General features: G+C 43.8%; 1 protein-coding gene across 2 annotated transcripts in view; it reads right to left on the bottom strand.

Moving 5' to 3' along the window:
• The window catches only part of CERS3 (ceramide synthase 3), a 103,759-nt gene that overhangs the window by 28,125 nt on the left and 62,042 nt on the right, over nucleotides 1-13,592 (bottom strand). For both annotated transcript variants that reach the window (XM_088789325.1, XM_074317748.2), the window contains exons 8-9: nucleotides 12,579-12,707; nucleotides 9,170-9,276 (exon numbers count right to left, since the gene is read on the bottom strand). In XM_088789325.1, coding sequence (XP_088645451.1) covers nucleotides 9,170-9,276; nucleotides 12,579-12,707 — 236 coding nt within the window. The remainder of the gene's footprint in view (nucleotides 1-9,169; nucleotides 9,277-12,578; nucleotides 12,708-13,592) is intronic.

Below are 13,592 nucleotides of genomic sequence, written 5' to 3'. Positions count from 1 at the left end.
TGTCAAAAAAGTGGCATTGTATGTTCACATGTGGGATTGTATGTTCAACTCCATTTAGCTTTGAATCAAAAACATTTGACACTGGACAGCCTGGTGTATACAGTCTTTCCCAAATGGAAGGTTATTTCTTTAGAAGTGTATATTCCTCACTGCAAGATTACTGTTTCAAAGTGTACATTAAAAACATATACATTCAAGATATATATTAAAAGCTATCGAGACTGCCAAATTATTTTCTAAAATTTATGCCATTTATAAGGCCACCAGCAATTCCTGAAAGAAGAGTTTCATTGAACCCCCAGCCAGGATCAAGTGGGTTTAAAATTTATTAATTTAAAAAACAAAACAATTTCCACTTGTGTTGTTTGCAATGCTGACAGTTCCCTTTGTCTTGTTCAGTAGCTCAACTTCCTCTTTTGTGAATTCTGATTTCAAGATCTTTATCTATTAAAAAAGTAATTAGGGGCCGGCCCGGTGGCTCAGGCAGTTAGAGCTCCATGCTCCTAACTCCAAAGGCTGGCGGTTCGATTCCCACATGGGCCAGTGGGCTCTCAACCACAAGGTTGCCAGTTCAATTCGTGGAGTCCCGCAAGGGATGGTGGGCTCTGCCCCCTGCAACTAAGATTGAACACGGCACCGTGAGCTGAGCTGCCTCCCGGATGGCTCAGTTGGTTGGAGCCTGTCCTCTCAACCACAAGGTTGCCGGTTTGACTCCCGCAAGGGATGGTGGGCTGTGCCCCCTGCAACTAGCAACGGCAACTGGACCTGGAACTGAGCTGCGCCCTCCACAACTAAGACTGAAAGGACAACAACTTGAAGCTGAACAGCACCCTCCACAACTAAGATTGAAAGGACAACAACTTGACTTGGAAAAAAAAAGTCCTGGAAGTACACACTGTTCCCCAATAAAGTCCTGTTCCCCTTCCCCAATAAAATCTTTAAAAAAAAAAAAAAGTAATTATATGAACTCTGAACAAAGATAATAGCTATTTACCCATTTTACTTATGCAAATGTTTTTTAAAAACTTAAGAAATTACAGAAAAATATAGAGAGGTTAAGTAAAAATCTCACAACTCACAGGTAACCTTGTAATTTAAGATATCTCTTCTAAAAATAATCTTTAAGGTGTTTTCCCCCTTTCTCATTACCACATGAATTCATATAACAGGGATAACACTCTGCATGTGATTTTGTACCCTGCTTTTATGACTCAATAATGTTACAGAGAGCTTTCCATGTCAATGAACGTATCTATGGGTCAGGAGTCAGCAAACATTTTTGTAAAGGGACAGACAGTAAATATTTCAGGCCTCTGGGCTATTTGGTCTCTATTGCAACTACTCAACTCTGTTACAGCCATGCAAAAGCAGCCAGAGGCAATACATCAATCAGTGGGTGTGGCTGTTTGCCAATAAAACTTTATTAACAAAAACTGTCAGTGGGCTGGATTTGTCCTGTGAGCCACAGCTTGCAGACCCCCGCTATGCACCATCCTATGTAACAGCTGCACAGAAATCCATTTACAGATATCATAATTTATTTAACTAATCCCTTCACTGATAGACATTTAAGTTGTTTCCAAATTTTCATTCCATTATGAAGAACACTGTGAGAATTCCTTGTAAAGGCATTTTGATAGAATTGTTTCTTTCCTTAGAAGAAGACTATGCTCATTTTACATTTTGGAGTATATTTCTAGACTGCTCTCCAGCAAGACTGTACCAACATATAGTTTTGCACCCAGTGTATGGGAGTCTCTGCTTCCTCGGATTTTGCCCAACATTGTATTTTATCAACCTCTGTCTAAAACATTGCATGGTTTATATTTACATTTTTATTTCTTGTGAAGTGAATATATATTTTTTCTTTACATTTAAATTATTTTTATTTAAGTTTTGTTAACTGCTTCTGCATGGTATCTACCCATTTTCTTATTGGGATGTTTATTATTGCTGTTGACTCTTAAGTGCTCTTTATATATTAAGGAAACAACTTCACTTTAAATCATGTTAAATATCATTATAGTCAGATTCTCTCAACCTTATTTATGATTCTTTTGGCAAATCAATATAAAAATATGTTTGTAACCGAATTTATCAATTGTTTCCTTTACAGCTAGACTTTATGCTTTAAAAAACCTTCACCATTATACATTTGACCCTTGAACAACATGGGGGTGGGGGGTACCTACCTTCCATGCAGTTGAAAATTCACGTATAACTTTTTGACTCTCCAAAACCTTAACTACTAATAACCTTCTGTTGCCTGGAAGCCTTACTGATAACATAAACACGCAATTAATGTATATTTTGTATGTTACGTGTATTATCTACTGCATTCTGACAATAAAGTAAGCTACAGGAAAGAAAATGTTGTTAAGAAAATCCTAAGGAGGTGATGGAAGGAGAACTCTGGGTGGTGAACACACAATGCGATATATAGATGATGTATTACAGAATTGTACACTTGAAACGTATGTAACTTTACTTACCATTGTTACTCCAATAAACTTTAATTTAAAAAAATCATAAGGAAAATATACTAAGAGTACTTATTGGAAAAAAATCTGCACATAAGTGGACTTGTGCAGCGCAAGCCCATGTTGTTCAATGGTCAAAAGGAAATAATATACATAAAGCCTATTTGTCATTCTGATTTGCTGGGTCTTAGGCAATTGTGTGCCTTATTCTGTACTCAGCCTAGAATGCCCTTCCCCTCTTCAACTGCCTAGTTTATAATTAAACGTTATCATAAGGAGGTATGGGTAAGAAAAAGCATAGTACATACCGGGTTCGGTACTACCCGCGGTTTCAGGCCTCCACTGGGGGTCTTGGAACGTTTCCCCCGTGGATAAGGAGGGGTGGCTGGATTACAATTGCTACGGCCGTGACGACAACTACTTTCCCACCACCACCCCTTCCTGCTGCAGAGGGTTCACATGAGTAAGGCAGTTAGAGCAACCACCCAGGAGAGAGAGAGCTGCTGAACTGGCTGCATCTGTGCTCAGGATGGAGGGCAAGGAGCAGTAGGACGAAGCTGCCGGGAGGAGGAGAGCAGGCTCAGCAGGATGGGGACCCTGTGCTGCGGGAGGACAGAGGGGCTGGGGACCCAAGAAGTGGAGAAGAGTCCAGAAGGGAGCAGCCGTTGTGAGTAACTGCAGGTGACGGGGCTGCAGTTACACTTTCAAGAAGCGTCCTCACTAAAGGAGGGTGCAGTCTCTCAAGCTCAATTTCTTCTCCTCCTTTGCAAAAAGAAGAGTGGGAAGAAGAAGATAAAAAGACACGCATCTGTCCCTGTCAACGTGGCCCCTAACACACATGCGTTGTGTGTGCAGGCTGGTGCACGAACACACCAACATGGCACCTTTGTGTTACGGGCTACGCGGCATTCCCTTGTCCCAGAGAATGAAGGCTGCTGGGACCTCCATTCCTAGAGCCGCTGCTCTGTCTATCGGCCTTAACCCGTCCAAACGGACCCACCGCCCTTTGCAAAGGGCGCTGTGCTCTGGCTTGCAAAGCTTGGATGGCCCTTTCCCAGTTTTCAGTTTTGTTTCTCGTCGCTCTTTCCATCACTGGAGTTTAGATGGGTTGAAAAAAATCACATCATGGGTTTTGCTGGGCCAGAAAAGGCAGCCACCAAAAAGTTATATTTTTGTAATGGAAACTGAAAGTTAACGGTTTTCTTTCCTTGCTCATTTTAGGTGTGAGCATTAAGCTTTTTCAGGATAACAGAGACTGGTTCTACCAGTGAGTAATTGCCGGCCTTATATTTCAGAGACGTCTTACGTTTCCCAGTAACCGAGTAGTTGAAGAAAACTTACTAAATACTTAGGGGAGGCATATGATGCCTGCACTTAACCATCCAAATTAGTCATTGAATTTGAAAAAGATCTGTCCTGTGTTTCAAATGTCCTGTTTCTAGGCGTGGTTCTTTCATAACTAGCAGTGCGACCCTGGAAATATCACTGCTCACCTGAAAAATCAATAGGGGGTCTAACTGCTTCAACGATGGTGATGGCATAAAAAACAAAGGAGTAAGGACCTGTCCCAGGTGAATGACAACTGAATGCAGTGTGGGATCCTGGGCCAGACCTGGTAGTGAGGGGAAAACGCAGTCAAAGACATTTTGGGATCAAGGGACAAAACTGGAACACAAGATGGTAGGTAGCCTGCCACAGTCCCTGAAATTGAAAACTGTATTGTGATTCTGTTAAAAGAATTCCTTGTTCTCAAGAAAGACACAGAGAAGTATTTAGGACTAAAAGGACATGATGTTTACAACATTCAAATGGTTCAGAAAAAAAAACATTTATCTACGTATATGTGTGTGTGCGTGCGTGTGCATGTTGAGAGAGTGAAAAGGAATCACATAGCAAACGGGGCAAAATGCGAACTGGTAAATCTGGGGAAAGGGCTCTCTGTAATATATTTGAAATTATCCTGTAAGCTTGAAATTATTTCCAAATAAGTAAGTGAGGAAAGGGATTGGACTACATTCTGAATAAGGTCCCGTATCCTGAAGTTCCCTGATTTGAAGCAGGGCGATTGTCGTAAGTGCCCTTTACTAGCTTGCGGGCAGCAGACGGGCCAGGCCTGGGGGCTGTAAGGGAAGGAGCGCTTTGGAGGGCAGTGTTGAACGAGACATTGAGCAAACACAGGCGGTCAAATTCACTGTCTCCGTCACAAGGCGTGTGACTGGAAAGGCTGGTTCCAAGGTTCGCATCTGCAGTGGTGACCCCAGGGAGCGGCCCCGTGGTCAACAGAGCAGCCGTTCTCACACGTTCTCACAGGGCACAAGTCTCTCCTTCCCCCTGGGGCCGTGCCATCCCCGCCCCATGCTCTGCCCTGGACTTAGCATTCAGCACCGAGCTCCCAGGCCTTATGAGGGCAGGAAGGACCCGTGGTGACCTTACTCTGTCTCCTGATGAAGACAGACGAAGACCTAAAAGGTGCAGTGTTGGTGTGTTCGTGACCTCACTGTCTCCAGCTAAGAGCATTGCTGGAGGCTTTCGGCTTTGTCTTGTCCTTTTTGCCCCTTAAAACTGCTCTCTCTGATCACCATCCCAAGTATTTATATGTTCTCAGCACCCACAGAATTCCTTGTCACACGAGGCTTCTGGGGTACTGATATTTTACACCAGTGAGAGTGGGACGATCGAAGCTAAAGCCTGAAGTCCAGTGAACCAGTGGTAGGAGACATAAAGTTCCCACAAGCATATGTTCCCTTGGAGGTAAGGAAGTTATGTATTATTCACAGTTGGAAATTTTTTTTTTTTTTGAACATCCAAAAAACAGGTCAGTATTAATTGTGTCTTCAAATATATGGATAAGATGGTAGATACAAAGAACCCTTCTGCTGTCATTATGAACTTCTGTAGGGCAGGAGCTGTGTCTCACCCATCACTTATTGTACACCTTACAACATCTAGCTATGAAGAGAAGCAATGAACCAGCACTCTACCTGTAAATTGTCACAAAACAGAGCGCCCCCTCCCCCCCCCCCAGATGGGCCAGCCTGGACGAAACCATTATCTGCCATCTATGGAGAAAAACTGTCAGGAGTCAGAGCCAGTTCCCGACCTTACGGAGGTCTTTCTAGACTAATGATTCCCAGGTGGCATTTGCATAAGGAGACAGATACCGCCAATAAACGTAAAAATACGGAAGTCATTATTTTAAAACAATGTTGGGAATACAGTATGGAAACCATAAGCCTGAGATTAAACGCTTTTGAATGAAAATACAAACAAATGGGGTAACCAGGCAATTCGATTGAAGCAATTTGGACGATGCCAGTTGGAATTTCTGCCTAATGTTGTGAGTACCGATGTTCAGAAAATCAACGTCATTAAGTCTTGCTGTGAGACACTGGCTGAGAATCAGCTAAATCAGGTCCCCATCAAGAGCAAGAGGACAGCAAAAGAGGAGACACAGTTGTACAGGTACAAAAGGAGACCCTGCAGGGGAAAGCGAGTGTGCTTGAGGCAGGGGGAAATGAAAGCAAAGTCAAAAAAAGGGGAAGACAGTGAGACGTACAAGTTCCAGGTCTTTTTCTCAAAACGTCCAGACAAATTTCAGATGGGTCGGCTTTCTTCCCACGCAGCCCTTTATCTCAAAGCAGTATGTGTACCAAAGAAAGGCTGCTGAGGAGATCAGAGCCCCGTGATTGCAGACTGCCTTTCATCGCACCTCTAAAGTGTCTGAATCTGGAAAGAAGTCTCTCATCTGCTTGCTGTTTGGTCCAGAGTAAATTCCCAACGAATCTGGACTAATGAACTATCCCTGAAGAGTGTGCAGAGTTACAGGATCGGGACAGATGGTTGGAGCCAGCCTCACAAGAACCCGACTTCTCTTTGGCACCACGAGATAACTGTGTAGCACATTTAAGCCCATGGGACTGTTAGAGCAGCAGCTACAACAACAGGCGGCAACCGAGCCTTTCAAAAACCACTGGAAACCCACCTCCCAGACTTCCAATAGCGTGGTGAGCTTCGCCTCAGTTTTCCAAACACGGCTGATCGGTCCACATCAGCACAGAAAATTTTTTTACCAGCAAAAACATTTTGTCAGTCCCGTGTGCTCACACTGGTTTATTTGCGGTCCAACTCCCTGGAGACAGCAAACGCTGGGACTGGCTGCTGTCTGCATTCACTGAAGTATCAAGATTAAGAAAAGATCAAATGCGTGGGACTAATTCTCCTCGAAATCCAGAAATGCTGGCAAGAGAATGAGTTCAGAAACCGAGGGGTTTTTCAAGTCGGGGGCGTGTGGGGACGTAACACACCACCTCCACTGTCACTCAACCCCAATACGACATTCAGACAGTTATGGGCAAGAGGAAGCCTGCTTGTGGATTTGGTGACATCATGGGAATGTCTGAGGTGACTGTGCTCCATTGCTAAATCGAAAGTCGATCACAGCAGGAATACTTAGAAGCTTCTCAGACAGTGCCCAGACTGAGTGCTTCCACAGTAGGTGCTTTGAAAATACATCCACAGTCTATGAAACGACTGCTATCAAGCAAAGGAGTCTAATTTTCCTTCCCTTAAATGTGAGCTGGAGCCAGCAAGAAAATGCGGTTGGAAGGGACACGATGTGACTTCTGAAGCTCGGCTGTCAAAGGCGTACCGCATCTGCCTAGCTCTCTCTTAAGTTGCTCACCTTCGAAATCAATCCAGCTGCCATACTACGAGGAGGACAGGCCCATGGAGGGGCCATGTGAGGTGTTCCAGAAGACAGGCCTGGCTGATTTATTATGCGTTCCCTCAACCATGTGAGTGAGGAAGTCTTCAAGAAAATTCCAACTGACTGCCCAGCCACCATCTGCCTGAAACCACATGAATGAAAGCCGTCTAGCTGAAGCCAGTCAACTTCCAGAACCATACGAGATAAAAATAATCAATAAATGTTGTAGTTTTAAGAGTAAGGTCTGCAAATGACGGCCTGTGGGGAAAAATCTGGCTTATACCCCATTTTTCTACAGCCTGTGAGCTAGGCTAGGTTTGGCACATTTTTAAAGGGTTGTAAAAGAAACAAAACAAAGAAAAACGTGCAACAGAGACCATATATGGCCCTTAAAGCCTAACATCATTATTCTATGGCCCTTTATAGTAAAAGCTTGCTCACCCCTGCCTTAAGCCACTAAGTTTTCAGGTGGTGCCAGATAACTGGGGCACATGGTCTTTTTGGAATGAAATAGGAGTCATCGATGGTAAAATGCTGGATTTAGAGCACCATGAAAGTCACACTGAGAAGCCATAACTCAATTGTTATCTGTACGTCAATACTTATCCTATCAGTGATTACTACCGTACAATATTCTGATTTCACACTCTTGCTCAGTCAAAGCAAAAGTGGTGGTAATGTGATTCATCAACCAAGAGTCTCTTAAATTTGTATCTGAGATTTGAGTCTAGATCAAACTTCAATTTCTGCAAGACTCAATCATAATTTTAATAACAATAGCTGGCATTTACTGAGTCCTTCCTATGTAACAGACACAGTGCTGTTATTTTATATGTATTGCTTCAGTTAAGCCTCGTGACAACCCTTATTTCCATTTTACAGATGAGAAAAGTGAGGCACAGAGAGAAATAATCTAACCAGTCCAAGATCACACAGGCAGTAAGTGTGGAGCCAGGACTTGAATCCAGGACTGACTTATGTCCATGAACTCATTTACCCACTGCACTGTGCTTCTCCTCTAATCGAGACACCCAGTCCTTGAAGAATGCAGCTGGCTTCCACAGGGAGGGCCGCACGGTCTGACTCTCCCGAGCAGACTTCCCTCGGTGATGTCCATCCACCAGGAATCCGGCCTGAAACCTGGGTCGCCACCTTTTCCCCAGGAGAAGAGGCTCTTCAGTAGCACTAATTTTTCTGTTGAGAGGATCTGAAACTCTCCGACCAGCCCCAGACTGGGGTTGGTTATAACCTGCTCCTTCCAAACCATCAAAGCCTTCCTCACACTTTCCCTCCGGTTTCTGTCAGCCAACACATGCCACATTATGCTTCCCAAGGAAAGGATGGGCAGCGGCCACACAAGATCCGTTCTATATCACCAGCCCTCGGCTAAACCAAACCAACAGACTGATCAAGAGCCAGTCAGTACGAAAAGGACGCACAAACCATTGCGAAGACCAGGGATCACGGAAAAGGAAATGACTATCAGTTTCCTCGTCTGTGAAACAGCAGTGATAAGACCTGTCTTTATGATCCCTTGTATAGACTAAGGGCAGGATACATAAAGGGCCAAATCCAGTGTCTGGTATGCAATTAATGGCGGTTCTTATTATTGTAACTTCACCATAGAACATGCTTGTCTTTTAAAGAGCTGATAATTGGCCAATGGCATTTCACTGGAACAACCAGAAAAGCTGTTAATCAAAAGGGAAGACCCATATTCATGACACAAGACGCAGAGTAAGAGTGGCTGCGTACCCATCGGGTTACACATTTTCCATCTCCCCTTGTCAAAGCCTTTTCTACCTTGGAAGGTGTCGTTTTCATCATCTATAGAAATGGCTCCCCCATAGTCTTTTCTCCAACTGAACTTGGCACAAATAACTGGAGATCAACGTCAGAAAGGGCAATGCTCTGACGTTAACCACATGCCAAGGCCACCTCAGCACGGTGACCAAAAACATCGCCCAGCATCTCGTCTACTTACCAGAAGGGAAAAATAATAAGGCGGCTGATGAGAAATATGGCGGAAAAGATGAAAAACAACGTGTTGCAGGTTTGCTTCCATCCGGCGTAAGAAAACATCTTAGCAGACTGAAAACAAAGAAAGAAATGGCATTCAGATAAAGTGATGATGGCATACAGTTTTTAAATTAATATTTATAAAATGATATGGTGCCGGGATTTGCTTCAAAACAATCTGGGTGGGTGGGTGGGGGGTATTGCGTGTTAATGGGGACATAGATGAAACAAGATTTGCCATATAGACAACTAGTAAAGCTGGATGATGGGTCCATTACACTCTTCCCTTTATCTTGTCATATGTTGGAAACTTTCATAATACAGTATTAAAAAAAAGATATGTTAAAATGACTAATATCACTGTCTTTCACAGGCACTGCAAGTTAACACGGTTCATCTTAACATGCTTTTTATTTGGGCTTTTACTTGATTTCTCCATTTAACTGGGAGGAGAGCTGGGGTGAAGAAAGGCTGGGATATGGGCTGGGGTGGGAACGCTGCAATCCAGGCAGATGACAGAAGAGGAAGAGTTAGGAGGCAACTCTTGGGGCCTTGCCCTGATTGAAATCAAGTTTCAAGCACTTGATTTTCTCTTACGCTCACTTACTTTATGCTAGTCTACACATATACTGCTCATACTTCGGTGTGGAATAAAATGAATCACAGATAGGGTTTGTTTAATGTGGCCTTAGAAGGTTAATTGATGAATGTTCTCTCTTGCATTATCCAGTGGAGCCCAAGGCTGAATGGGAACGTATCTGGAGTTGGGGTGGGAGGCAGGTAAGAGCCGCTGAGTGTAGCCCACCCCTCTATGGAGCATGGCTTAGGCTGGGCAGTTTCAGGGCTAAAATCACCCCGGCAGCTCGAGGCCCCTCTAGAAAAAGGGAGGCAACAGATTTATACTTCAGGAAGGGCTTACATTGCATTGCATTTTCCATACTTTTCCATACTTGCTGTGGGATAACTGGCAGAGGGCCCAAAAGAAAACTGTCTCAGTTGCTGAGGTGGAAGGCTAGCATGCCAGGTGGGGGGAGATGGGTATGAGGGGAAAGGCCAGAAGCTTAGAGTGCCTGGCATGGAGTGGGGAGCTCTGTGAAGAGTCAGGTAGCAAGAGGTGCCTTGGCGTGAAGAGAGCCCACTTGTGAGGGCCAAGTGCAAATACACACACAGCCCATCATGGCTGTGCTGGGGTGGACGTCAGACAGTAACCCCTCTCCTTTGCTAAGCATCAGACAGCATGCTGTTCAAGTGTTGGGTCCTGGATCCAAACTTGAACTTGTGGAAAATGAGAGAGGATCGGGAAGACGCATGAAGAAGGCGAAAGGTGGCTTACGAGGATGAATGGTAGACGGTGAGGCTGTTTTTCCTTGCAAAGAAAGAGGTAAGAAATGACCCACCCACCATCTTGAGGAATACGAAAGATTAATAGTCTCCATCTCTAGGAAGGTCTAAACAGGGGCCAAAGTCGTACCATGTCTGGATTCAATTAGAACTTGACTGAGAAGACAAACACGAAAACAAACTATGGGAGGAAGCTGTGGAATAGGCACCCCTGGGAATGTCAAAAACAGGCCCGATGCTACTACTTAATGTTTTCTCTGCCACCAGCTGATGGAAGGTACTGGCCTTGCTCATTGCACCTCAAGTTTAGATCATGACTGGTGAATCAAAATGATTCATTATCATTAACAACACCAAGCTATTCTCATAGTTTACCCACGAAGGGACCTCTGAACTTGACATTTCATTTTTCTTCTGTCTTTTTACCTTGGGTCCTCAGCACATTTTCTAGCAGCAATGAGCTAAACTTTACAATACACTCCAAGGGTTAGATATGGCCCCTCATATTACAGCTGAGGATAGAAAACAAAGCATTAAGTGATTTTCCCAGTCAACGAATGAGTTGTGTCCTGTCAATGACGGGGAAGGAGGGCAGAGAACCCCAGCTCTCATTCCCAGTTCCAACATCTAACTCCCTTTAAATAACACAACGAACCTATTTTTACAGTGCTCATTCACCAAAGGCAATTGAACGGGAGGGTTTCGAAGTAAAAGAGCAGCATAAAATTCTTAAGTCCTGGCCAACACGGTCTTAATTTTCAGACTGGGTTACTGAGATATGATCAGAGAAGGGGGTAATTATAACAGAGATGGAAAAAGTGGCACAATCCTTTTCTGGCTAAGCCATATGCTGCCCTGAAGCAAACCGAATAACCTTGCCCTTTGGAATGGGATTTACATGTCTAATTAGAATTACATACAAGAATCAAAATGCTCTACGCAGCTAACCGCTTAATAGTAGCCAGTTGCTTTGAAATGGCTTCAAATGACTTCTGCTTGTGTCTAGAACTGGGTTTGGCAAATTACAGTCCAGCCTATGGGCTAAAGCTGGCAGCTCTCAAGTTAAGAATGGTTTTCACATTTTTAGAGGGTTATAACAAAAGACAAAACAAACAACAAAGAAAGAATATGTGACAGAAGATCGTAAGTGGCACACAGGTCGATTTACTATCTGGTCCTTTACCCAAAAGTCTGCGGAACCCTCATCTGGAAGAACAAGATCCTATTCCATTTCATTTAATTTCCCCCGTATCAACCCATATTTAATAACTAGCTCTCCAAGAGGCAAGCCTGACTGAACAATGGCTTAGCATCATTTTCCCCAGCTTCATTATAAATGAGTACATTCGGGAAACGTGGCTCTAAGTAGAGCAGGAGAGCTGGCTGGTGAGAGGCTCTTTGGATCAGTAAGTACCTCAGGGTAAATGGAACCAACACATAACAGAAACAGGTAGAGAAAACAACCCTAGTTTTGCTCTGTTCCTCATATTTTGAGTGGTTTGGGATTTCTTAGGGAGACTCTTGCCTGAATGTCTCCTGCTCCAGAACATTCCTTCCTTAGCAAAAAAAAAAAAAAAAAAAAAAAAAAAGTCATTTAAATAAACAACAGCTTTCTGTCCTTAATGCTGCAGAAGCACCAGTGCAGAGAATGCAAGCATCCAGGCACAATGCAGCATTGGCTTAAGTCAACATATGGTACCGGCCAAGGCTAAGAACCCCTAGTTCAGGTTCGTGCCATCGTCAAATACGTCAGCTTACTTCCTGAGCTAGTGCCTGCACGCCACTTCCGTACACAGGCTCCCACAAATTAACCTCGGTCTCGAGTACCATGGAAAAACAAGGCTAGAAACTGAAATTGGAAGGTCTCATTTCTTTGAGCTGGAAGGCTTTGGGGATCCACAGACATCTGTGGACTCTGCGTGTTCCCGGGACAGAGAGCCCTGCTAAATCGCTCACAGACAATCCTTCCTGTGAGGAGTCATGGAGACCCGGGCTGCACTATTGTTACTAGTGCTTGAATGGCAAACGCTTACCTCCAGCCAAATGTCGGCCACGTCGTGCACGATCATGACGAGGGTCCCACTGCGGATGTAATTAGCACACCAAGAGAAGCTCATCAGACTAATGGCGGCCAGGTGGTGGATGACGTGCGCTAGAAAATCCTACCGAAGGAGGGGGAGATGGAAACCATTAGGCAAATGCAGTTATTGGCCAGTCACTGGAAGAGCTAGTAATGATAAAAACAACAACAACCACCACCATTCAAAAACTAATGACTTACATCTGCGTGTTTTGAAATTTGTGAGATGCTTTCACTTTAATTCTTGCACATGACCCTTATAAGGGAGACAGGGCAAGAGTTATCCTCACTGAGGAAGTCACGTAACTCTGAGAGAGCGTTGAATAGTTAAGTAAGTCCTACCTAACTAACATCTGCTGTTCTTCCACTGCCCACACTGGATGTATTACACACACACACACACACACACACACACACACACCACATACTTACACACACAAGCATACTCCTGTGGACATTTACAGTTATTGTTTATTGCCTATCTAAATCCGAAAAGGAAAAAAGATAAATAACAAAACTATACAACCATTAAGATAAGAGTTACTGTATATGAAAGAAGTAGCAAACGGAAGTGGACTGACTGTATTAGCAAATCTAGGTTAAGGAAAGTCACCGCATAGACGTGAAGGTTTTCTGCAAAGAAGATACACAAACGGCCAATAAGCACATGAAAATATGTTCGACCTCGTTGGTCAGGACAATGCACATCAAACCCACAATGAGATACTACTTCACACCCCTAGGACAGCAATAATAAAAAAAAAAAAACAGACAATAACAAGTGTTTGCAAGGATGGGGAGAACTTGGAAACCTTATACATTGCTGGTGGGAATGTGAATGGTGTGGCTGTCAAGTAGCCTGGCGGTTCCCCAAAAGGTTAGACACAGAATTACCATATAGCCCAACAATTCCACTCTTAGGTCGAAATGAAAGCATATATCTGTGTAGAATTTTGTATTCATATAC

Source organism: Rhinolophus sinicus, chromosome 13 (assembly GCF_057876585.1).
Source record: "Rhinolophus sinicus isolate RSI-liver-muscle chromosome 13, RSI-T2T, whole genome shotgun sequence".
Lineage (NCBI taxonomy): Eukaryota > Metazoa > Chordata > Mammalia > Chiroptera > Rhinolophidae > Rhinolophus > Rhinolophus sinicus.
The sequence above is the reverse complement of the archived record's forward strand: the minus strand, read 5'-3'. Positions and strand labels throughout refer to the sequence as shown.